The sequence below is a fragment of the Dromiciops gliroides genome, chromosome 4, assembly GCF_019393635.1.
Source record: "Dromiciops gliroides isolate mDroGli1 chromosome 4, mDroGli1.pri, whole genome shotgun sequence".
Lineage (NCBI taxonomy): Eukaryota > Metazoa > Chordata > Mammalia > Microbiotheria > Microbiotheriidae > Dromiciops > Dromiciops gliroides.
Window position 1 is genome coordinate 455015426 of NC_057864.1, and position 22133 is coordinate 455037558.

Consider the following 22133-nt stretch of genomic DNA (forward strand, 5'->3'; position numbering starts at 1 on the left):
TGAAGCCAGGATTTAAACTTGGACACTCTGAGTCCAAATTAAGCATTTTCTCTGGTGCCCCATCTTCTGAGATAATCCCCCTTCTTATTACTTCTTTCCTGGTTCTCCCTCTATCTCCTCCATTTCCCTTAGTGGTTCCTTAGTACAACTCCTGTGAGATAACTATTTTCAGTCCATATACTGACTACATCACAGAATCACAGAATTTGAGTTTTAGAAGGGACCATTATCATCTACTCCAAAAAGTGACTAAAAGCAATTCCTTCTATTTCATCCTCTCTAAGTGCTCACCCAGCCTCTCTTTAAAGACCTCCAAGGAGGAGGCAGCTAGGTGGGGCAGTGGATAAAACACCAGACCTGGATTCGGGAGGACCTGAGTTCAAATCCGGCCTCAGATACTTGACACTTACTAGCTTTGTGACCTCAGGCAAGTCACTTAACCCTCATTGCCCCACAAAATAATAATAATAATAATAATAAATTAAAAATCAATAAAGGCTTCCAAGGGAGAGGAAGCCCCCCAAAGCTTGATGTAGTCCATTCCAGTTTGGGCAGCCATCATTGTTTTGTTTTGAATTTTATTTATTTATTTATTTATTTTGAGGCGGGGGTGGGGGTGGGGTGGGGGGGGCACCATCATTGTTAAGAAGTTTTTCCTATCAGACCTAACTGTACCTTCTCCAAATGCCATCCATGGCTCCTGGTTCTGTCCCTGGCACCCAAAGAGCACAAATTTACATTCTTCCAAAGGACAGACTTGCCAATATTTAAAGAGAGAAATTATGTCTGACCTGGGACTTCTCTCCACTAACCATCCCAAGTTCCTTCAGCTCCTCCTCTTATGACTAGGTGCTTTCAGTTCTTGGTTGCCTCCTCTCGCCATTCTCCAGCTTCCCAATGTTCTTCATAAACTGTAGTTCCCCAAACTGATCAAAATAGTCTGAGTGTGGTGTTCCTAGACCATACAACAACTACGCTATTGCCTCTCTATTTCTGGAAGCTTGTTTTTCAACACAGAAGATCTTGTTGTTGGCTTCCTTATCCCCCTGCAAACAGAAAGTGAGCCAGCCACCCACAGAACCCCCCCAGAACATTTACAGAAGCATTGTTGTCTGATGATGCCACACCCATCTCCTAAAAAAAAAATAGCAGAACCCTTCTTTCAATCTCTTTTCCCTTGAGAAAATAGAAACCATGGTGAAAAGATGTGGCTTTGAAAATGTTTATTCTGAGGTCTTTGTCGAACTGAGGTTCATAGAAATCAGCAGAAGGCCTCAGCACTCAAAAGAGTAGAGGTTGAGCTGCTTGTAGGGGTCCCCATGGGGGACAGGTGCCCTCCAGAAGTACAAATAATACAATAAATACCCAAAGCTGCCACCAAATAAATTACATAATAAGTTAAATCTCACTGGCAAAAATTAATTATAATAGAAAAGTAGGTCTCAAAAAAGCTTCAGTCCCGGGAGAGGTCACCCAACTGCAGAGCTTTTTGGTTTGTATCAGTTTTCTTAGGATTCATTGTCCAAAGCCCCTGAGTTTCTCAGTTTAGCTCCAGGTCATCCACGTAAGTCTGAACCCAGTCGTCACTGGGGTTGGCACACACCTGACGGCCCTTTTTGGTCAGGAACCTGTGAAGTAAAAGGAGGGGAGATGAGAGACCAATGAGTTTTTCACCTGGAGATGAAGTGTAGTTCTTCATGTTCCCCCACACACACACAAACACACACAACACTGACAACTTCCTGCAGATTTCTGGAAGGGTTTAAGGGGTGGGATTGCACCTTTCCCCTGGCCCTTTTGAGTCAATCATTCCCTTTCTAGTTTTGTTTGTTATTTGTCCTTCCTTCTCAAAGAGGACCATGATATCAGGGTGATGTCATGACTTGCAGTGAACTGGATTTAAGGGAGGGAGGGAGGGCTGTGGTGCAAGGTCACCAACCTCACTCTCTCCTTCAGAACCATCTGGGCCCAGTGGCAAGAGAGAGAGAGAGAGATGATAGAGATATATCAGCATGACTAAAGATGGCCCCAGATGTTTAAGGCAATTGAGGTTAAGTGACTTGACTTGCCCAGGGTCACACAGCTAAGTGTCTGAGGTGAGATTTGAACTCAGGTCCTCCGAACTTCAGGGCCAGTGCTCTTTCTACTGGGCTACTTAGCTGCCCTCCTTTTCTAGTGATCTCTCCAGTAAGGAGTCTCTTTGGAAGCCTCCTTCCTAATCTTAAACTCCTACTGCCTCAGATTAACACTGTCCCTCAGTGCTCCCTGGGGAGCAAACTTTGGCCTGGGACTACTATACTCCTTTATAGCCAGGTTTGATCTCTGTTGATCTATCCATTCAACCAAGCTGCCAAAAGACCCCGTTTCCTCTTTCCATCCTCTCTCCCTATATTCCCTAGAGACAGTGAGTAAGTAAATACTTACACCACAGCTGGTTGGGAGCAAAGACTGCTGGTCTCATAATAATCCGTCACACGGTTTCTGGGAATCTTTTGATTGACATAGGAGAAGCAGCAGGAGGTGGGAGGGTCAGAGCCCACTGTAGAGAAAACGGAAGCTTAGAATTAGGGTCATATGTTCGTACCATACATTCCTTAGCTGCTGAGTATGTCCCATGAGAATGGTTTCCATCAGACATAGTGTGGGTGTCATGTCTCTTATCTCCCTTACTCTGGTTCTTTGTATGCCAGGTATGATTCTCACTGTGTATGGAGAGTCAGACCTGCTGTTCCCATGGAGAAAACATGAAAAGTTAGAGCTGCAGGGGATGTCAGAGTTCAGCCCATCCAACTCCTGCCTCTCATCAAGAAAACCACTTGCCACAAGGATATTTTGTGGCCAAGCCAGAACTAGAGCCTTGTTGGACTAGAACCCAGTCTAGTACCCTTTCTGCCCTCGTTCTCCTTTGAACTTATATGTTAACCGGCATCCACTGTCAAGGGTGTGCTGATGCTTCCAAGTCCAATCTACCTGCTTCTGTCCCTCCCTTCCAGTCCTCCCCCTCCACACCCTCACCAGATCACCTTAGCCCCTGTCAGAGCTCTGGCCACCTTATGACCAGAGCCTGGCACAGCCACAGAGGGCAGCAGAAAGCTCACTTACTCGGTGCTGAAGAGGCCAGGGAGCTGAAGGCTATGAGCAGGAGGATGGAGAGGGCAGCCCCAGAGACCTTCATGATCCTAAGAGGAGAGAGGGGCTGGAGGAGCAGAGCACAAGCTAAGAGACTCTGGAGGTCTGTGTCTCTGTCTCGTGCTTGAACGCTCTTTTTATAGGGGATTCTGGAAGTAACTGGAAGAACAGAAAAGGAATGGAAATTCCAAGGTAGATTTGATGTCATGGTGAGAGTTGGGAACTGAAAAAGTCAGCCCAGGAAATGTAAGGCTGGTGTCAAGGGCTGTGTTGCAGTACAGTTTCATCATGGGAGAAATGAAGATGGGGGAAGATAAAGAGAGGAGAAATGTATGTGGCAGGGTGACAAGGGTGCTAAGTAAGGGGGAAGTGGTGAACTTGAAATAGCAGCACAGAAACAAAACGCATTCAAAACAAAATAGGAAGGAGAGTTGTGTTGATGACTGATTTGAAGGGGTATTTCATGTAACATTACTAATGCTTTGATACCATAACTGCCTCTATTTTAGGATTGTAGATTTAGAGGTGGAACGGCCCTGTGTGATCATCTAACCCAACCCCTTTTCATTACAAATAAGGAAACTATGACCTATAGAGGTTAAGTGACTCTTTCAAGGTCTCACAGGTACCAAGAGGCAGATCCCGGGTCTGGTCCTAGGTCGGCTTGATTGCACATCTTTCTACTTGAATCTCAAGATTCCAAAGGATCTTGATATCTACGATTAATGATAATAAATGACACTTAGGTTAAAGTTTGCAAAGCTCTTAGATATTGTTGCATTTGAGTCACAACCACCCTATGATGTGCAGAATACAGATCCAGCCCCATTAAAAGGTAAACTCCAGGGGCAGCTAGGTGGCGCAGTGGATAAAGCACCGGCCCTGGAGTCAGGAGGACCTGAATTCAAATCCGGCCTCAGACACTTGATACTTACTAGCTGTGTGACCCTGGGCAAGTCACTTAACCCCCCATTGCCCCACAAAAATAAAAAAGGTAAACTCCTTAAGGATAGAGTCTGTTTAAGTGTTTTTGAGACTCATCGTATCTTTAAGGTAGGTAGGATTGAGATTATTATGTCGATTTCATTCGTTGAAAAACTGATACTTGAGGTGGGAAAGCTTGGATTCCAGTCTGATCTCTGAAAATTACTTTCTATGTGACCCTAAAGCTCATGCTCTTTCCAGGCCAATCTCTAGTTCTATGAGTTTTCAACCAGTTGCTGATTTGTTCTGGGAGGAGTGTTCTTGTGAATGAAATCACAGATTGGGAACAGAACCAAAAAAAACATGACAGGCATGCTAGTCTTTGATGATAGGAAGAAAAAACATACATGCAATTCCTATCCTCAAGGGATTTGCCTTTTAATGGTGATAGATTTGTATTCTGCACATCACAGGGTAGTTTTGAGGCTCAATGCAAGAATATTTTTAAGAGCTTTGCAAACTTTAACTTAAATGGCATTTATTATTATTAATAATTACCATTTATTATTAGAAATACCACTTATATTATTGGTATCATTAATAATACCACTTATTATTTAGAAACACTAGAAAGTTGAGAAAATAAGTGCTTATCTTTAAAAAAAATAAAAAGGGAATAGACCTCTAAGGAATCAATACCAAAGTCATACATACTATTTTCAGAATGTAAGGTGAGCCCTTCCTTAGCTCATTTCCTTTTTCTAATCCTGGTGCTGTACACCTCAATTTCTGCACTTCCTTATAAGTACATCTAAGTTATATTTGGCCACCTTTTTTGTGGTTGTACAGAAGATAGCTCTTCCTTTCCTGTTGCTGCCTATTGGTGAGGTTTGTATTATCAGGCCAATGTGATCTCCATCTCCTTGTCCAGTTGGAATGGTTTTACCTATGTTCCCTATGCCCAACTCCACCATCACAAGGTTCCTTTAAGGCTCCTGTCTTTGGACTCTGGACCTCTATTCTGGCTGCCTTGTGTACATGGCCCATACATCTAAGGACACTTCTGATCTATTTGCAGATGGAGCTTCCCAGTAGGAACCTTCATAGCCATTGTTTCATTTTTTCCTATGATATGCCACCCTGGTGCAGGCCCACATCACCTCACACTTGGGTTATTTCAAAAGTCTACTCAATGGTTTCCTTCTGCCTTAGGTCTCTCTCCACCATCGTTCCTTTTTTTACTCAGCTGCCAAAGTGATCTTCCTAAAGTACAACTCTGATCACTGCCCTACTCAGTAAACTGCGCTGGCTCCCCATTACCTCCAGGATCAAAGTTAAATCTTCCATTCAGCTTAACCTTCCTCCATTGATAGTCTACCATTTGACTTCTCCACATACTCCAATGACACTGGCCTTCTTGCTACCTTTCACACATGACATTCCATTTCCCAGCTCCATTCATTTTCTTTAGCTGTCTTCCATGGTTGGAATGCTTTCCTGCCTTGTCTCTGCCTCCTCACTTTCCTAGCTTCTTTAAGTCTTACCTCAAATCCTCCCTTCTGCAAGAAGCTTTTCCTAGTTGCCCTTATATATGTTGTTTGTATATAGTTGTTTGCATGTTATCTCCCCCATTAGACTCTAAGCTCCTTGAGGGCAAATAATATTTTTGCCTTTCTTTGTATTCACAAGACTTAGCACAGTGCCTGGCACATAGTAGGTGTTTTAATAAATGCTTGATGACAATTTGATTTGACTGACTCTAATTCTTCAAAATCTGAAGGATTCTGTAGAAGTCTTTGTCTACGCAACTGCATCTCAAGACTGGTCATATTCTCTTTCTCAGGCTGTACTTCCCCTCTCTCTAACATCCTCCATAATAGGGAGTTCATTTAAATTACAAAAGTAAAAGGATCTCCCCACACTTACCCACCTAACTCCCCCACTGAAATGTTGATTCAGTGAATGGAGCAAATGCATCTGGTATCTGTTTAAATTCTTGTTTTGTTGTTATTATGAACTCAACAAATATGAACAAACATGAGCACTTCTGCAAACAATGAATAGAAATAGAAGATTGTGAAACTGCGTTGAAATTCACAAAACTACAAATCTCTATTACACATTGCTTAGGGTTTTTTTTAAGGAGGATGTTAAATTTAACACAGCAGTTTCAAAATTGCCTTGTTTGTCTATATCTCTAAATCTCTGTATATTTTTTAAAAGTATCAGTGACACTACTTCCCACTCCCTTCCATTACCCTCTCTTCACCCCTTCCCCCACAGAAAAGTCCTCCCTTACAATGAATAAGTACAGTTAAACAAAACCACACTTTGGATGTGTCTCAAAATGTGTGTCTTTTTCTGAACCTACATCACCTCTCTGCCAAGATTTGAGAAACACGATGATCCTCAGGCTTCTAGAGTCACCAAATGGTCATCGCATTAATCATAGTCTTATTCTTTGACAGTTGCTTTCCTTCGCAATGTTTACCCATTCTATATATTGTTCTGATTCTGATTCTGTATCCATTCATTCACACATCTTTCCAGGTTTTTTCTGAAATTATTGCTTTTATTTTTTTTCTTACTGCTCAATAAACTCTCATGACATATGTGTACCAAAATTTGTTTATAGCCATTTCTCAATTGATGGATACTCCTTCATTTCTAGTCCTTTGCTTCAACAAAAAAGATGTGATAAAGATTTTTGGTCAATATTTGTCCTTTCCTTCTTTCTTTGATATCTTTGGGATAGATATGTTGCAGTGGTATGGCTGGGGAAAAGGGTATACATAGTTTATTTGAGGTTGCTTTCCATAATGGCTAAATGAATTCACAGTTTCAACAGCAGGGTATTAGTTTGTCTTTCCTCTCACATCCCTCCCTCCAACAGTTGTCATTTACCCTTTTTGTCATCTTTGTCAATTTGAGGTAGGAGTTGTTGCTTTCTCTTTAGTGATTAGACAATATTTTCCACATGGTTGTTGATGGCTTATTTTTCTTCTTTTTCTGAACTGTCTGTTATATCCTTTGACCACTTATCTATTAGGGAATGGCTCTTGAATCATTTGAACCAATTCCCTATAGATCTTGGATATCAGACCTTTGTCAGAGAAATTTAAAGCAAATATTCATTCCCTCCCAATTAACGGTTTCCCTCCTAATGCTAACTACATCAATTTTGTTTGTGCAAAACCTTTGATTTTGTGACCAATACTGTCCATGTCATTCCTTGTAGTAATCTCTACCTCTTGTTTAAGTATTTTCCCATATTTACATTTGTGAAAAATATTTCCTTCACTTTTCCTTAAATTTGTTTATGATATGACCTTTCTTGTTACATCTATGCATTTATTTAAAGTTTGAAGTATTTAGGTGGTTTGGTGGATAGAACATTAGACTTGGAGTCAGGAAAATCGGAGTTCAAATTTTGCCTCAGAAAATAATTAGCTGAGTGATCTCGGGCAAGTTACTTGATTTTTCTTCAGTTTCTTCATCTGTAAAATGAGGATGATAATAACACCTGCTTCCCATGGTTGTTGTAATGGTCAAATGACATATTATAAAGTGCTTTTCTTTTTTTTTTTCTTTTTTTTTTTTTTTGCAGGGCAATGGCGGGTAAGTGATTTGCCCAGGGTCACACAGCTAGTAAGTGTTAAGTGTCTGAGGCCAGATTTGAACTCAGGTCCTCCTGAATCCAGGGCCATCCTTTATCCACTGTGCCACCTAGCTGCCCCCTATAAAGTGTTTTTCAAACTTTAAGGCACTACTTAAATGCTAGCTATTATTAGTATGGTCTATGATTTGAGATGTTCATTTAAACCCAATCCACGTCAGACTGTTCTCCAGTTTTCCCAGAAGCTTTTATTGAATGAGTCCTCATCCCAGTTGTTGGTCTCCTTGGGTTTATTGAATATTAGGTTGTTGTGTTCAATTGCTTCTGCTTCAAAGTCAAGTCAACAGAAGGAAGAAGGGGAAAAAATCCACACAATGGTTATAATAATGTAGAGGAAAAATAATCTTGAAAAACTCAAGAATGCTGATCAATGCAATGACCAATCATGCCATTAGTGTATTGATGATGAAGCACACTACCCATAGTTAGGCAGAGAGGTGATGGACTAGAGGAGTAAGAAGAGTCATATTTTTAGACACTGTCACTGTGTTTCTTTTGCTAAACCATACCTTTGGTTACAAAGGAGGACTTCTTTTGGTGAAGGAATGAGAGCTGGTGTATAGAGTGAGGCTAAAATAAAAGAAGGAAAAATGAAAGAGCTAAAGAAAGTTCAGAAGGGGAAATGAAAAGTATGAAAATTAAATTTAATATACATTTTTTTGATGAGGCAATTGGGGTTAAGTGACTTGCTCAGGGTCACACAGCTAGTAAGTGTTAAGTGTCTGAGGTTGGATTTGAACTCAGGTCCTCCTGAATCCAGGGCCGGTGCTCTATCCACTGCACCACCTAGCTGCCCCTAAATTGAATATACATTTTTAAAAGTAAATTAGAGCAGAAATTCAGTTTCATATGCCATCTTCTTTTCTGTTTTTTAACATAATTAAACGTTTATGTTTGTTGATTGTGTTGTTTATAATAAAAAAGAGAATTTTTAAAAAGTGTAAAGGGGATGGGGCGTGTCAATTTAATTTTCATACAAGAGGGTATGATGAAGACATTGCTATATATGTTTGAAATCCATTCCCTTAAGGTCAGTGGTTTCATTTACAGAGTCCTGCCTTTTCCTTTTATTGTCTTGGATTGTGGTGCTTCTCTATAGCTAGGGCATAGCTCCCTCCTTCCCTCTGCCAAAAATCAAAATCTCTCTGTCTCTGTCTGTTTCCTCTCTCACTCTGTCTCTCTGTCTGTCTCTGTCTTTCTCTCTCTCTCTCTCTCTCTCTCTCTCTCCCTTTCTTTTCTCTCTTCCCCTCCTTCTTTCCCTTTCTCCCCTCCCCCCAAAGATCAGGGAAGGAGGGGGAGACACAATACAGACTGAAGCCACACCGACAGTGCCCTCGAAAAGACAGGGAACTAAAAGTAAAATGCTAAGGCAAACCTACAAAGGCATCTTGGTCAGATCTGGACTGGAGGTAACTTTGGTTCTGCCTGACTCTGGGAGAGGAAGGAGACGGAAGGAAAGAGGCTCTCAATATATTCTCCTGACCCATGCAGAAAAAGGGAGGAGGAAACCAACTAGGATTCCCATTCAGCACCAGGAAGTAAGAGAGGACTTCTGGTTTTGCCCTTGAGTTTCGGGCAGACATTCAAATAGCAAAGCTGGCCAGATCTGGTGGATTTTCTGCCCTTTGCCCTTCAAGCAGATGTCATGTGATATAGTGGTTAGAGGTCTAGACTTGGAGATGGAAAGTTTGGCATTCAAATCCTGACACTTATACTAGCTGGCTATTTCTATGCAAATCACTTAACATCTCTGTACCTAAAGTTCCACTTCTGTTAAATGGGAATGATAATAAGCCATGGTAACTCCCTCAATGGGTCGCGAAGCTTAAATGAGATCATTTAAGTCATGTAAGTTCTCTGCAAACCTTAGAGCATTTTGTAAATATCAGCTGTTGCTGCTGCTCTTGCTGTTGTCATTGCCTCCGAATGAACCATAATAAAACTAAAGTTCTAAGATAATCATTTCCCTTTCCTCCAAGTCTTTTCCATTTTCCATGCCTAGATGTCTATTCTAGAGCTTGCTATCCCCATTTTAAATCTAGGAAAAACTGAGGTATGGAAGAGAGAATGGATTTGCCCAAGATCAAAGAGCATGGATTTGAAGAAGAAAAAGAACACCAGACTGGGAGTCTAACCTACAGGACCAAGCACGGGAAAGGACCTTCAAAACCAATCCCCCTTGAGGAAACTGAAGCTCAGAGGGGGGAAATTGACTTGAGAGGTAGCAAACCCATGTATTCTCATTTCAGATCCAGCCCTCTTCCACTATACATGTGTGATCCCTAGAAGAACGTAAATTCTTCAAGGCAGGGAATCTTTTGTTGTATCTCCAGTTCTTAGTGAACGACCTAGCACCTTATAAGCACATGATGTTTGTCGAATAGAATTGGACTGAAAGAATCTGACCTCTTGGGTTGGGTTAGGTGTGCTGGCTCTTAGTGTCCTGGGGTGCAGAGAACCCCAGAAGTTCTCTGGGACACATCAAGGAACCTTCTCCTTGAGAAACTAAACCAGAGGACAGATAAAACCTAGAGAGATAAGCTGAACCAAATCAGACTGAGCTAGTTTCGGATTCCTACCCTTCATTCTGGTCTCCCTTACCCTGGGGAGATAAATTTGGGTGTGGCTGCAGCCTTTGTGTCCTGAAGAGAGGTCTGTAGCCACCCCTCACCCAATTCCCCCAGCTACCACCAGTGGGGGAGGGTCCTCCCTCACTAAAGGAACTTTTCACGGGCAGATGGTCCAACCCCATCAGTCCTCTATAAAAGTACCTTCCAGTCTCCTGTTCGAGGAGATTTGGTACCTCTGAGCCAGGTGTTTTATGCCAATCTCCCCATGAAAAGTCCAAGGATTTCTTTCATGGTTTCTCTCCCCCCACCCTTGCTCCTAAATAAACTATCACCTTATTCTAACTACTTTTGTGTGCAAGAGGGTATAATTCTTTAAAGAGGAATTCCTGGGGCAGCTAGGTGGCACAGTAGATAAAGCACCGGCCCTGGAGTCAGGAGGACCTGAGTTCAAATCTGGCCTCAGACACTTAACACTTACTAGCTGTGTGACCCTGGGCAAGTCACTTAACCCCAATTGCCTCACCAAAAAGAAAAAAAAAACATAAAGAGGAATTCCTAAGAACCCCATCCCCTACCCCAACCCGTACCCCATTTCCCCCCATATCATTAGGAAGCATTTTATCATTTGCTCTTCTGGTAGACTTTGGGTAGGAGGTCCTTTTACCAGACAAAGGTGAGGGTTACATCAGTCTTAGGGTGCAGTGATGTTTCTCAAATAAGGTTGGGGCTCAGTCAGGCCACTGGTGTTTCCTGACTCTGCTACTTAATGCCTGCATGGCCTTAAGTAAATCACTTATTCTTTCTGGGCCTCAGTTTCCTTCTCTGTAAAATGAAGGAGTTGGATCTGATAAATGCCAAGGTATAAAGAATGTAAAAAGGGAAGAGTGTGGAGTCCAGAAAAAGAGCCTCGGGAGGAAGAAGAATATGAAGATTCAGCAAAGGAGACCGAAGAAAGGAGGGGTCTGAGAGGCAGGGAAGAGCAATGCTAAAGAACCAAAGGAGGCAGTGAATGTGTGTGTGGGGGGGGAATCAACAATGTGAAAAGCTATACAAAGGTCAAAGGGAATGAGGACTGATTGAAAGGCCAAAGGATTTAGTGATTAAATCCTTCTAGGCTTCCTTTTAGATCCCCTAAACCCTCTTCCCACAGGCCACAGTGATTCCCCACCCCAACTTTATCTGAATGATGATGCAGCATTTCCATTTCCTTTTTTCTTGTCTTCCTCAATTCATTCAGAATCTGAAGCATGAGTGATGGGGGGGGAGGGGTCCTGAAAAGTGAGTCAGGAAGGGGTAATTGGTGACTCAACACTTCCAGTCAAGCTGAGGAGCCCTCAGGTTCTACTCTGATGTTTGACTGTGCGTTTCAGCGTGGACTCGGACTATGGAGAAGGAAGAGAAATGGAGGGGATTCCTCAGGATATAATATTTTCAGCAAAGAGAGAGACTGAACCATTTCATTGAAATGACTATTACTGGGAAGAAGACCATAATGCTTGAATTAGAATTAAGTTCCTCTCTGTACATATCTAACCACAATCCTCTCTCCACCCCATCCCTCCATCTTTAATTTCTTCCTATTCATTGGATCCTTCCCTGCTGCTGCCTACAAAAGTTGCTTTGGTTTCCTCTTTCTTTTTATTTTTTAAGATAAATGTCTATTTTCATTTGTGTATACTTTTATAATTTATCCTTCCTGATGCCCTCTACTTGAACTCCAAAAAAGCCCCACAAAATAAAATCTTCATCATCAATACACATAGTCTTACAAAACAATTGGCCATTATTTTAGCCAACAGTCAAAATGTATGTCTTTCTACATTTTAAGTTTATCACCTCTCTGAAAGGAGGTGAGAATGACTCTTCCAGGCTTCTAGACTTAGGGTTTATCATTTGCATTGACCAGACTTCAAAAGTCTTTCAAAGTTGTTTTTCTTTCTATCGTTGTCACTGTATAAACTGTTCTGGTTCTGCTCATTTTGCTCTTCATAGAAGTCTTTCCAGGTTCCTCTGAAACTGTCCATTTTGTCATTTCTTTATTATTTCTCTATTATTATGTCAAAACATAATAATATTCCATTACATTCATATACCATAATTTGTTTAGCCATTCCCCAATAGAGGGATAACTCCTCTTGGGAAGAAAAATATTTCCCATTTTTTGCTACTATAAAAAGAGTTGCAATAAATATTTTTGTAAACTTTGATCCTCTTTCTCTTTCTTTGCTATCTTTCAGCTATGAGACTTGCAATGGCATATATGGCTCAAAGAGTGTGAACATTTTATTAACCCTTTGACCATAGTTCCAAATTGCTTTCCAGAATGGCTGGACCAATTCACAAGTCCACCAATATTATACTAGTGTGTCTGTTTTCCTATACCCCCTCTAACATCTGTAATTTTCCTGTTGTGTCATCTTTGCCAGTCTGATGCATGAGAGGTGGAACCTCAAAGCTGCTTAATTTGCATTTCTCTATTTTTTTCATATAATGGTTGATACTTTTTCTCATACGGTTGTTGATAACTGCCTTTGAAAATTGCCTCTTGCCTTCCTTTGACCATTTATTTTCTGGGGAACAGATAGCTCTTAGTTACATAAATTTCAATTAGTTCCTTATATATCTTGGATATGAGAATTTTATCAGAGAAATCTGCTGTGAGGTTTGGTGTTTTCTTTTGTTTTACCTCCTAATTACCAGTTTCTCTTCTAATTTTAACTACATTTGTTTGAACACAACCTTTTAAATTTTATTTAGGCAACATTTTCCATTTTATCTCAATCATTTGTTTAGTGATGGATTCTTCCCCTCTCCAAAAATTCCAACATCAATTTCTTCCTTTCTCATCAATTTTTTAATGATATGACCTTATATATCTGGGTCAGGTATCCATGTGCAGTTATCTTGGCATATGGTATGAGATGTTCTAAACCCAATTTCTGCCAGACTGTCCTGTTTTTCCAACAGTTTTTGCCAGAGTGAGGTCTCCTGTTTCCTAAACAAGATCTTCCCTAGGCTTTGCCATTCCCCTCAAGCTATTATCCTATATGTTTCCTTTCTTTCATTGCTAAACTCTACATTTTCTAACTGATTAATCACTAAATGCATTACAATCTATCCTCCAACTCCACCAGTGCATTGAAGTTGGGGTTTTTTGGTTTTGTTTTGTATGGGTTGACAGTGAGATTTTTTTAATTGCTAAATCTTTTGGCCTCAACCCTTACTCTCTTTCTGTAGTTTCCTGGCTGCTCCCTTGACTACTCACTGTTCAATTCTGGTTCTCCTGCCTGTCTGACCACCCTTGGTTTCCTTTCCAAGTTTTTCACCCTCTGCTTAGCCCAAGGCCCTCTTTCTTTACATTCTTTCTCTTGGTGAGCTCATCTACTCTTATAAATTTAATTATTTCCTTTATTCAGTTGACTCTCGAATCTCCATATTCACTCTGAATCTCTCATGACATCCCTGACCACCTGGATGTCCTGTTGGCACCTCAAGTGCAGCATGTTAAACTGTGAACGTGTCACCTTTCTTTTAACTTCCCTTTTTCTGTTGTTGACACCACCTTCTAATTCAGAATCATCTTTAAAACAAAAAGTTCTATGATTTTTTTTATATCAATGTAACTTCCAAATGACTCCCCTTACTCAATGAACAAAGAAATGTAACAAAGAAATGCAATCAAGAAAAACAAATCACACATTGAATGAGTCCAAAAAAAGTAAGTCTCACCTCTAGTCTAACACTTTTCTGTTGAAAGGTAGACAGAATGCTTTACCATTAATCTTTTGAAATCGTGATACATCGCTACTTTGATCAAAGTTCATGAATGTCTCAATGATGTTTGTCTTTACATTATTGTAGTCACAATGTGCGTTCTTTTCCCGGTTCTACTTACTTCACCATACATAAATTGATAGAAGTCTTTCTGTGCTTTTCTGAACTCATATGGGTCATTTCTTATTATAGCATAATAAAATTTATTGCATCCACATGTCACACTTTACTTAATCTTTTACAAATTTCCTTCCAGTTCCTTTGCTTCTACAACAAAAATACTGCTATAAGTACTTTTGTATATTTGGGGACTTCGGCTCTGCCTTTGACCTTGGTGCTGAGTTAACATCACTTTACTGGGACTTTTAGTATAATTTTAAATTGTATGCAGAACAATTTGGATAAATTCACAGCTCCATCAATAATGCATCTGTGTACCTGTTGTTCTAGGGTCCTTCCAACATTTACCATTTTTATCTTTTGTTATTGCCACCAATCTAATAAGTGTAAGGTAAATGCCCTCAGACTCATCTCTGAGTCTGCTCTCTGATGTCCAATCAATTGCCAAGTCCTGTTGATTCTACCTTAAAAATATCTCTCATCTCCATCCTCTTCTTTCCACTTAAACTGATACCACCCTAGTTCAGGCTCCCTAGAACGAGATCGACACAAATGTTCATTGAACAATGAATGATTGAATAACAATGTAACTAGTCAGCATGTAAGGTTGTTAAGGTTGAATGTCTGAGCATATCTGCAGTTGCTTGAACTGGGCAAATTCAAGTACTCAGAGCTATCATTTATTTTATTTTATTTTGTTTTGTTTTGTTTTGTTTTGTTTTATAAGGAAGCAAGATATGCTAGAACAGGACTCAAAGCCAGGTATACCTGAGTTCAAGTCTTGTCTCACCCACATCCTGGCTGTGATCCTGGGCAAGTCACTTAACAATTCTCTAAGACTCCCTAGTAGAGGGAGTTTCCTCACTTGGGAATTCCTTACAGCAGTGAAATCATAAATATGTTCCCTACCCTTATTCTAATGAATGATCAAAACCTTGATATAACTTTTCCCATTTCCCTTTCCCTCACCCCCTCTACTCCCAATCTTCTTGACTTTCCCTAATGCAGTTATCTGTCTCTGTCTTTCTGTCTCTCTGTCTCTCTCTGAAATTAATGTTGCTTATTTAATCACAAGACTCTGGGGTAGCCCCTTGTCTGTGGTTGAAACCATCATATGGGACATCAAAAGTTTCATCTCCTTGGAAGGGAAACTAACTGGGTAACCCACACATAGATTTGCTCTCACGAGGAGGAACTATTAGTAGTGACAGCCTCTAACTTGTTAAAGAAGCTAATTTCTCCCTTCTACCCTCCTCCCCCTACAACTACTTCCCCATTGCCCCACTCCTTTTGAGACTTCAGAACAACGTAGCTGAGCTCATGCCTATTCTTGGATATTCTGGGGCCACGTGGCCACTTTGGTTGTGCAAGTGCATCATGACATCAACCTTACTAACAAAATTTCTATGTTCCAATCTTCCTTAAGCTCCAGCATCCCCTATAAAAAGAAGCTGGGCACAGAGTGGGTGACAGAGGGAGCCAGGGAACTCACAACTCAGAAGTCTCTCCCAGCAGAAGGGTTTTTATCACATTCCTGGAAGTGCTGCCTTCCACCAACATCATGAAAAGCTCTGTGGCTGTCCTCTCTATCCTCATCATGACCATTGCCTTCTGCCATGAGGTCTCTTCATTAACAGGTCAGTCTGTTTTCCTTTTTCCTTTTTTTTTTTTTTTTTTTGCGGGGCAATGAGGGTTAAGTGACTTGCCCAAGGCCACACAGCTAGTAAGTGTCAAGTGTCTGAGGCCAGATTTGAACTCAGGTACTCCTGAATCCAGGGCCAGTGCTTTATCCACTGTGCCACCTAGCTGCCCCAAATTTTGTTTTTTTAAACCATTCTCCTCTTTCTAACTGGGAGGAGAGTTGATTTTGAGGAGGCAGGGACCAGAGCACAGCACCTGTGACTTGTTTTCTGAGATTCTTCAATGAAAGTAGAGCATGAAATGCACCCACGGTTTCAAAATGGTGTGGGCCATTCCTCAATATGCTTCTGTCTCCAAAATGGGGTATTTCCTACTCACTTCCTCAGACACGGGCTTTGATCCTCACCACAACCCTGTGAGGGAGGTGCTGTTGCTTTCATACCCATTTTAGAGATTAGGAAACTGAGACTCAAAATGGTTAAGTGACTTGCCCAGTTTCTGAGGCAGAATTCAAAGGCTCAGTTTTCCTAACTCCAAGTCCAGAGATCTCTGTTCACTATGCCAGGATACCACCTACAAGAAAGAGGAAGGGATATTTGAGGGGAAGAAATGATGTCCCATATGTCTTCCCCAAGTATCCTGTGGCTCTTTCTACATGCTCCAAGCCCAGCTGTGTTGAGTCATCCTGTCCCCACTTCTTCAACTAAAGAATGACATAGACCTCACAAAGTCTCTTTCCTTACAGTTGGGTCTGACATTCCCACTGCTTGCTGCTTCTCCTACACCACCCGGAAGGTCCCTCAAGCAATTGTGGTAGATTATTATGAGACCAGTAGCCAATGCTCCAAGCCAGCCATCATGTGAGTAGAGATGCCAATGACCATATATTTGGAGAAGAGAGGCAAGGGTTATGTGGTGTGGAGGACTGGGAAGGAAGAAAAAAATCCCTTGCGACTGAGCATGAAGAAAAATAGTTTATAGCTCTTGCTAAAATAAATTTGGAGAAAGTCAACCAGGTCTCCCAGAAGAAGGTTCCCATTTGCCCCATAATTTGGAGGTGTTGGGGCTGGTGCTCTAGCTAAGCATAAGGGAAAGACAGAAAATGAAAAAAAGGAATCTGTGACTTCAAACCTGGGCTGGTGCATATAAAGGAACAGTTTAGAGCTATTCTCATTAGAGAATGAGGGGGAGGGAAAAGGAAAACAATGAGAAACCAAAGCCCCTAGAGTGATGCTGCTCCAACCTTTGGATCTCACCCCCTTTACATTATTATTTGAGGGGGGGGGAATGGGAGGCAGGAGGCAGTCAGGGTTAAGTGACTTGCCCAGGGTCACCCAGCTAGTAAGTGTCTGAGGCTGGATTTGAACTCAGATCCTCCTTACTCCAGAGCTGGTGCATCACCTAGCTGCCCCCCACCCCGATAATTTTTAAGAATGTAAAAGGGGGGGCAGCCAGGTGGCATAGTGGATAGAGCACCAGCCCTGGATTCAGGAGGACCTGAGTTCAAATCCGGCCTCAGACACTTGACATTTACTAGCTGAGTGACCCTGGGCAAGTCACTTAACACTGCCTCACCAAAAAAAAAAAAAAAAAAATCAGGGGCCCCAAAAGCTGTTGTTCATGTGGGCTATATTGATCTGTTTTTATCGTACTAAAAAAATTTAACGTCTTAGAGTTAACATCAATAGTTTTGAAAGGGTCTTAGGGACTTCTAGGGCTTCCCCAAATTATATCCTGGGAACCACTGCCCCAAAGAAGAGACACAGATTGAGAGAGGGATTGGGATCCTAGGGACATATGGATGACCCTCCCTGCCCCACCACCCCATAAAGGGAGATCAGCTCTGAGCCACCTCTAGTGTCAGAGGGACAATGAAAGCCAGACCTGGTAGAGTTGTCCTCTTCTTTCCCCCGAAGTTGAATTTCTCAGTTTTTATTCATTTTCCTCCTTGTACCACAGATTCATCACCAAAAAGATGTATCAATTATGTGCCGACCCTAGGGAGCCATGGGTCCAGAAGTATGTGGAAGAGTTGAAGTGAAGGGAAGCCTGGAAGCTTAGGAGAAAGAGTTCTAGTTCATGTTGGATTGAGGAACAAGGAACCAGAGCCAGGAAAGTGTCTCAACTACCCCCAGTGGCAGCACCTGAGTCAAGCTGGTCTTCACTCAAGTCTCTGGCTGTCCTCTGCAATGTCTCCTGCCTTTAATTTAAATGACTTTATCATATTTATTGTTCATAACTTATTTCCAGTGTTAAATTGTGTTATTTATCAAATGTTTGTGGGGAGAATGTGCCATTCCCTCCCTCCGTCTCCCTGACCCCTCTCCATAGCCCCAGTGACTGATCTCACGGTGCTAGTGTGTGGGACATGGTGACAAAATGACTGATCCATTGGGATCTCCTGAACAGCTGCTATGAGCCACAGTTTTCATTGCCCAAAACCCTTGAAGAGAATAAAGATACATTTTAAAAATAAATAAAGCTGCATTGGACTGAACCTGAAGTTGTCTTTTGTTTTGTTTTTTCCTTATGGGACCTTGAACAAATTGTTTCCCCTTCCTGCACCTCTATTTCCTCTTATGTAAAATGTAGGCATTGTGGGGAATCTGGGTGGCACAATGGACAGAGCACCAGCCCTGGAGTCAGGCAGACCTGACTTCATTTCTTTTTTTCTTTTATTCTTTTTTTTTTTTTTTGGCGGGGCAATGAGGGTTAAGTGACTTGCTAAAGTCACACAGCTAGTAAGTGTCAAGTGTCTGAGGCTGTATTTGAACTCAAGTCTTCCTGAATCCAAGTCTGGTATTTTATCCACTGTACCACCTAGCTGCTCCCAGACCTGAGTTCAAATTCAGCCTCAGATACTTGACACTAGCTGTGTAACCCTGGGAAAGTCACTTAACGCTGATTGCCTCACAAAAAACCAACCAACAAACAAAAAAACAACCTGAAAATGTAGTTATTTGGACCACATAGTTTCTGCGGTCTTGTCAAGCTCTTTATTCATGATCCTATGATTCTATCACATTTTCTGAATGAATGAAAGAATTTCAAAGAAAGTCAGAAAACTTTACTAGAGCTTGGGGACTTCCTGTGATCAGAGCAGAGAAGGGTTTGAAGAATAGTGACTAGGAAGTGACTTAATACTGTTAAGGCTAAAATTCTAGCTAGTCTGTCTAAAATCTAATGAGTGGTCACCAATAAATTACAAGCCTTAGCAAGAGTTAGGCTTTTAAGCATTTATTAAGGAAAATAAGAATTGGGTAAAGAGAGAAGAAAAGGCCTAGATTCCTATCTATTAAAGGGAGAGCACATTTCTAGCTCTGCTCTCCACTGGAGTCCTCAGGAAAGAGCCCAAGTCAGAGCACCCAGCTCTTCCTTCTTCCTCCCACTAGCCCGCGTCACTTCCTGACGTCAAAGAAAAGACTCCTGGTCTTGCCCTCAAAGACCTTCGCTTCATGGGCGGAACTCTTCTACAGTAAGTCTCCAGCAGGTGGCGTCATTCCAGTCGTTACAATACTTTTCCACAGTAGTACTGGGAGTTACAGTCCTATCTTCCTTTATAACACAAAAGCAAACTTTGCCTAGCCAATGCTATTTTTTTGCACTGGGGTAGCTCCCAAGGAGAGCCAGTACCCTGCAGTTGAAAGAGTGCTGGCGGGGCAGCTAGGTGGCACAGTGGATAAAGCATCGGCCCTGGATTCAGGAGTACCTGCGTTCAAATCCAGCCTCAGACATTTGACACTAACTAGTTGTGTGACCCTGGGCAAGTCACTTAACCCTCATTGCCCTGCAAAAAAAGAAAAAATAAAACAAATCTATCCGGAAGAACAAAAACAGTCAAGAATAACAAGGGAATTGACAAAAACAAAACAAAACAAAACAAAACAAAAAAGGCCTAGCCATTCTTATTGTCCTGAAGTTTTAATCCTATCCTTTCTTTTTTATAAGTTATTATTCATGTGTTTTGTTTTTAGTAGTACTATAATTTCTTTTGTACTCCTCTTTCCTTTAATTTTGCTTAAAAATACAATCCCCTTTCTGTTTTGCTTCACTTCCCTTACCAATCCCAGCTCATTCTGAGATTTAGCACTTCTGACACAGTTGTCACAAGACTGTGCCGCTATTTTCACAGGATTGTGCCTGATCTTCCTTCTACCCTCTATAGAGATCTACTAAAAAATCTTAAGTTGTTCATGAACTGATGCAAAGTAAAGTGAGGAAAACCAGGAGAACATTGTACGCAGTAACAGCAATATTGTACAATGAATAACTGTGAATGACTTAGCTCTTCTCAGCAATGCAATGGTCCAAGACAATTCCAAAGGACTCATGACAAAAAATGCCATCCACCTCCAAAAAAAGAACTGATAAAATCTGAATACAGATCAAAGCATGCTGTTTTTTACTTTATTTTTTGTGTTTTTTTTTTTGGTCTGTCTTCTTTCACAACATAACATATGAAAATATGTTTTGCATGACTGCACATGTGTAACCTATGTCAAATTGCTTATCATCTCAGGAAGGGGGAAGTTGAAAGAGAAAGGGGGGGAAATTTTGGAACTCAATTTTTAAAAACTTAATGGTAGGGGCAGCTAGGTGGTGCAGTAGATAGAGCACCAGCCCTGGATTCAGGAGGACCTGAGTTCAAATCTGGCCTCAGACACGTAACACTTACTAGCTGTGTGACCCTGGGCAAGTCACTTAACCCCAATTGCCTCAAAAAAAAAAGAATGGTAAAAATTATGTTTATATATAATTGGGAAAAATAAAATAGTATTTAAAAACAAAAAAAAAAGTTGACTGGTGAATTCCTTGTGTGCCTAAACTGGTCTCTTCAGATGACTTTTGAAAAAGGTTAACCCTTGTTTTCTCATTTCTTCCCTGTCTTTTAAGTTAGGACAAGTAGCAAAACTACCTACCCACATGGTCCAGCTGGTAATCTGTTTCACTGGGGTTATGCCAGGGTCCTTCTCTCTGTAGGAGGATGAGTGTGTGGGGAGAGGAAGAGGCAATGAAAGGGATCTGGTCCAGCTTGGAGAGGTCTCAAGAAGCATGTCGTCACTGTTGCTTTATGATAACCTTCTTGTCTTAGGTGAAAGGGGATTCATTCAAACTCTTCTGTGAAATGGAGGAGCTAAGCTTCCTGAGACCTTTATAAAATGTTATGGGTTTTTTTTTATTGGAAAAGGTATTTTTCTGTTAGAAAGTATAGAAAGTAGAGGCAGCTAGGTGGTGCACTGGATAAAGCACTGGCCCTGGATTCAGGAGGACCTGAGTTCAAATCTGGCTTCAGACACTTGACACTTACTAGCCCTGTGACCCTGGGCAAGTCACTTAACCGTCACTGCCCCCCCCCACAAAAGTATAGAAAGTCATTTATCACAGAAGGAAATTTTAGCAGTTTGTGGAAGAAATGACCTCAAGTCCATGATGGGGGGAAATTTGGAGCCCTCTGGCATCCTAGGATAATCCATTCCCCAAATTGTGCCACTTTGGGGACATCTCCCATCTTTTCTGTAGTTCCTCCCTCATTCTACAGAGACAAACAAGGCTTCATTTGGAAGAAGTTTGTCCATTTCACTAATTGGCCTCAATTCAAAAGTATCACTCAGGAAGCAGTGACATTTTGGACATTTTTACCTTTTTGTCACATTTCTACTCTAGGGCCACTAAGTGTTAAGGGAAGTATGGAGAAAGAAAAGGAGGGCATAACAGGAAGTGCTTGTCATTCACATTGACAAGAATGATTCCATCCGGGAGACCAAGACACCAGCCATGAAATAATCCAGTTCAATGTCACCTCATTGAGCTCCTTGCATTTGCCTAGAAGCTAGACACGGGGCATGAAGGCTTCTATTTGCAGAAGTCCGCTTGGGTGAATGGGAAGGGTAGGGAAATCCATGTTTACAAAGAGTGTCTTCTTGCCTTTTTGCTTCTCTGAAGGGGGACATGGCATGTTACTTTTTTTGGTTTTGTTTTGTTTTGGTGACTTTTGGGGTTGGGGTTAAGTGACTTGCCCAGGGTCACACAGCTAGTAAGTGTTAAGTGTCTGAGGCCAGATTTGAACTCAGGTCCTCCTGAATCCAGGGCCGGTGCTTTATCCACTGTGCCACCTAGCTGCCCCAGCATGTTACTTTAAATGGAACCTTGTTGGTTTCCATGGTGGTGAGGACCACTGGGGACAGCTGAGCGGAGGACTTCAGATGATGGAAGCGAATGAAGGATTTGGTAGAAAGGGGTCAGAAGAGAAATCAAGCTTCCTGTGGGGCTCCTGCTTTGTTGGAGGACAGAGCATGAGC

At 41.5% G+C, this 22133-nt stretch overlaps 2 protein-coding genes across 2 annotated transcripts; one reads left to right on the plus strand and one right to left on the minus strand.

Annotated features, from left to right (window-relative positions):
• Positions 1-1540: 1540 nt before the first annotated feature.
• LOC122756008 (C-C motif chemokine 4-like) lies at positions 1541-3175 on the minus strand. The gene is made up of 3 exons (XM_044005035.1): positions 3103-3175; positions 2425-2539; positions 1541-1628 (listed from the first exon to the last, which is right to left on the minus strand). The coding sequence occupies exons 1-3, from the start codon at positions 3173-3175 to the stop codon at positions 1541-1543; spliced, it is 276 nt and encodes a 91-aa protein (XP_043860970.1).
• A 12566-nt stretch (positions 3176-15741) lies between these two features.
• Positions 15742-17875, plus strand: LOC122725549 (C-C motif chemokine 3-like 1). Its single transcript, XM_043962722.1, has 3 exons — positions 15742-15830; positions 16580-16694; positions 17794-17875. The coding sequence occupies exons 1-3, from the start codon at positions 15755-15757 to the stop codon at positions 17873-17875; spliced, it is 273 nt and encodes a 90-aa protein (XP_043818657.1). The 5' UTR covers positions 15742-15754.
• The last annotated feature ends 4258 nt before the right edge of the window (positions 17876-22133 follow it).

Excerpts from the sequence above, each read along its gene's own strand:
- LOC122725549 (XM_043962722.1), top strand. The coding sequence starts at position 15,755 with ATGAAAAGCTCTGTGGCTGTCCTCTCTATCCTCATCATGACCATTGCC. Across the intron at positions 15,831-16,579 it reads TGAGGTCTCTTCATTAACAG|TTGGGTCTGACATTCCCACT; the intron begins GTCAGTCTGTTT and ends CTTTCCTTACAG. Across the intron at positions 16,695-17,793 it reads TGCTCCAAGCCAGCCATCAT|ATTCATCACCAAAAAGATGT; the intron begins GTGAGTAGAGAT and ends CTTGTACCACAG.
- LOC122756008 (XM_044005035.1), bottom strand. The coding sequence starts at position 3,175 with ATGAAGGTCTCTGGGGCTGCCCTCTCCATCCTCCTGCTCATAGCCTTC. Across the intron at positions 2,540-3,102 it reads CCTGGCCTCTTCAGCACCGA|TGGGCTCTGACCCTCCCACC; the intron begins GTAAGTGAGCTT and ends TTTTCTCTACAG. Across the intron at positions 1,629-2,424 it reads TGCTCCCAACCAGCTGTGGT|GTTCCTGACCAAAAAGGGCC; the intron begins GTAAGTATTTAC and ends TTTACTTCACAG.